We start from the raw sequence: 1,762 nt of genomic DNA, 5'->3' as shown, positions 1-1,762 counted from the left end.
AGACGCTGCTCTCCTCCGCCAGCCGCCGTCTCCGTGTCCTGGAGGCTGAGACCCAGGTGCCAGGAGCGCAGCCTTAGGGTGGCTCCCCGTCCTGCTCCTTCCTGTCAAGGGGCTGCCTCCTGTCCATCCCTACCCAGCATCAGGTGCGGGACCTGACAAGGCATCGTTCTTTTCCAGATCCTGACGGACTGGCAGGACAAGAAGGGTGACCGGCGGTTCCTGAAGTTGAGCAAGGACCACGATGTGGGCACCTCTGTCAAACACGGGAAGCCCAAGAAGCAGAAGTTGGAGGGCAAAGGGGGCCATGGGACTGGGCCTGGCCCCGGCCGGCCCAAGTCAAAGAACCTGCAACCCAAGATCCAGGAATACGAGTTCCAGGATGATCCCATTGATGTGCCCCGCATTCCCAAAAATGATGCTCCAAACAGGTGCGTGGTGTTGGGGGGCATTGGGATCATCAGTCTTCCTTGCAGCAGCCGGTGCGAGGGCTGCCTCCAGCCCGAGGGAACAGGTGTCCTGGAGAATGGGGGAAGCGTGTCAGCTCCTGTGGGCTCCCCTGCAGCTCTCCCTCACAGTTCATCCACCCTCGCAGGTTCTGGGCATCGGTGGAGCCCTACTGTGCGGATCTCACCAACGAGGAGGTCAGAGTTCTGGAGGAGCTGCTCAAGCCGCCAGAGGATGAGGCTGAGCATTACAAGGTGAAAAACTCCGGACCCCACCTGGAGCTCCCCTTGTCCCGGCCCCTACCCTCTCTCCCTGATCCCTCCCAGCCCTCAGCAGCTCTGTCCCCTCCCGCACCTCACGGTGAGCATTCCCACCTGGGGATGATGCTGTGGCACTGGGTGGGAGGGGAGGCAGGGGGCTCCGGGAGCTGTGCTGAGCCCGGCTCCTACAGATCCCGCCGCTGGGGAAGCATTACTCCCAGCGCTGGGCCCAGGAGGACCTGCTGGAGGAGCAGAAGGATGGAGCCCGCGCAGCGGCTGCTGCTGACAAGAAGAAAGGCGTCCTGGGGCCGCTGACTGAGTTGGACACCAAAGGTACCTCTATCCCCACCCACCTCTGTGCGGTGTGAGGAGCCCGGAGGGGCTGCGAGCACCCACGCACCGCAGAGCTGAGCCCCGGCCCCGTGCCCCAGGGGTAGAGGCTGCCCTGCCCTGCTGCTCACCTCTGTGTGTTTGGGGTTGTTTTTTTCCCCTTCATGCTTCCTCCCAGACGTCGATGCCCTGCTGAAGAAGTCGGAGGCCCAGCATGAGCAGCCGGAGGATGGCTGTCCCTTCGGGCCCCTGACGCAGCGTCTCCTGCAGGCTCTTGTGGAGGTGAGTGGGCTCCGCGGGGCTGTGCTGTGGCCTGGCCCCGTGGGGTACCACCACCGTGGTGGCCCTGTGTAGTGACCCTTCCCTCCTGCTCCCGTCACTAGGAGAACATCATCTCTCCGGTCGAGGACTCCTCCATTCCTGAGATCGCCGGCAAGGACTCGGGAGCCGACGGTGCTGGCACGTCTCCCCGCAGCCAGAACAAGCCCTTCAGGTGAGTGGCTGAGGTGGCCCCGGAGCTCGGTGCTGCCCACTGCAACACCAACACACTGGTGGCTTCCTTGCCTCGGCAAATCAGGGGCAGCAAAGGGTGTGTGGTGGGTAGCAGCTACTCTTCACCCCGGCAGTGTCCCCCACACCAAGTCGCTGGAGGGGCGGATCAAGGAGGAGCTGGTGGCCCAGGGCCTGCTGGAGTCGGAGGACCGGCCGGCTGAGGACTCGGAGGACGA

The 1,762-nt window shown here is 64.0% G+C and overlaps 1 protein-coding gene across 1 annotated transcript in view; it reads left to right on the top strand.

The window, feature by feature from the left end:
- TADA3 (transcriptional adaptor 3) overlaps positions 1–1,759 on the top strand; it is a gene marked incomplete at its 3' end in the record, with an annotated part of 3,319 nt that extends 1,560 nt beyond the window's left edge. The window contains exons 2-8 of the mRNA XM_009882811.1: positions 3–56; positions 178–428; positions 593–698; positions 896–1,037; positions 1,213–1,316; positions 1,418–1,527; positions 1,661–1,759. Coding sequence (XP_009881113.1) covers positions 3–56; positions 178–428; positions 593–698; positions 896–1,037; positions 1,213–1,316; positions 1,418–1,527; positions 1,661–1,759 — 866 coding nt within the window. The remainder of the gene's footprint in view (positions 1–2; positions 57–177; positions 429–592; positions 699–895; positions 1,038–1,212; positions 1,317–1,417; positions 1,528–1,660) is intronic.
- Between the last annotated feature and the right edge of the window lie 3 nt (positions 1,760–1,762).

Source organism: Charadrius vociferus, unplaced genomic scaffold (assembly GCF_000708025.1).
Source record: "Charadrius vociferus isolate BGI_N301 unplaced genomic scaffold, ASM70802v2 scaffold2820, whole genome shotgun sequence".
Taxonomy (NCBI): Eukaryota; Metazoa; Chordata; class Aves; order Charadriiformes; family Charadriidae; genus Charadrius; species Charadrius vociferus.
The sequence above is the reverse complement of the archived record's forward strand: the minus strand, read 5'-3'. Positions and strand labels throughout refer to the sequence as shown.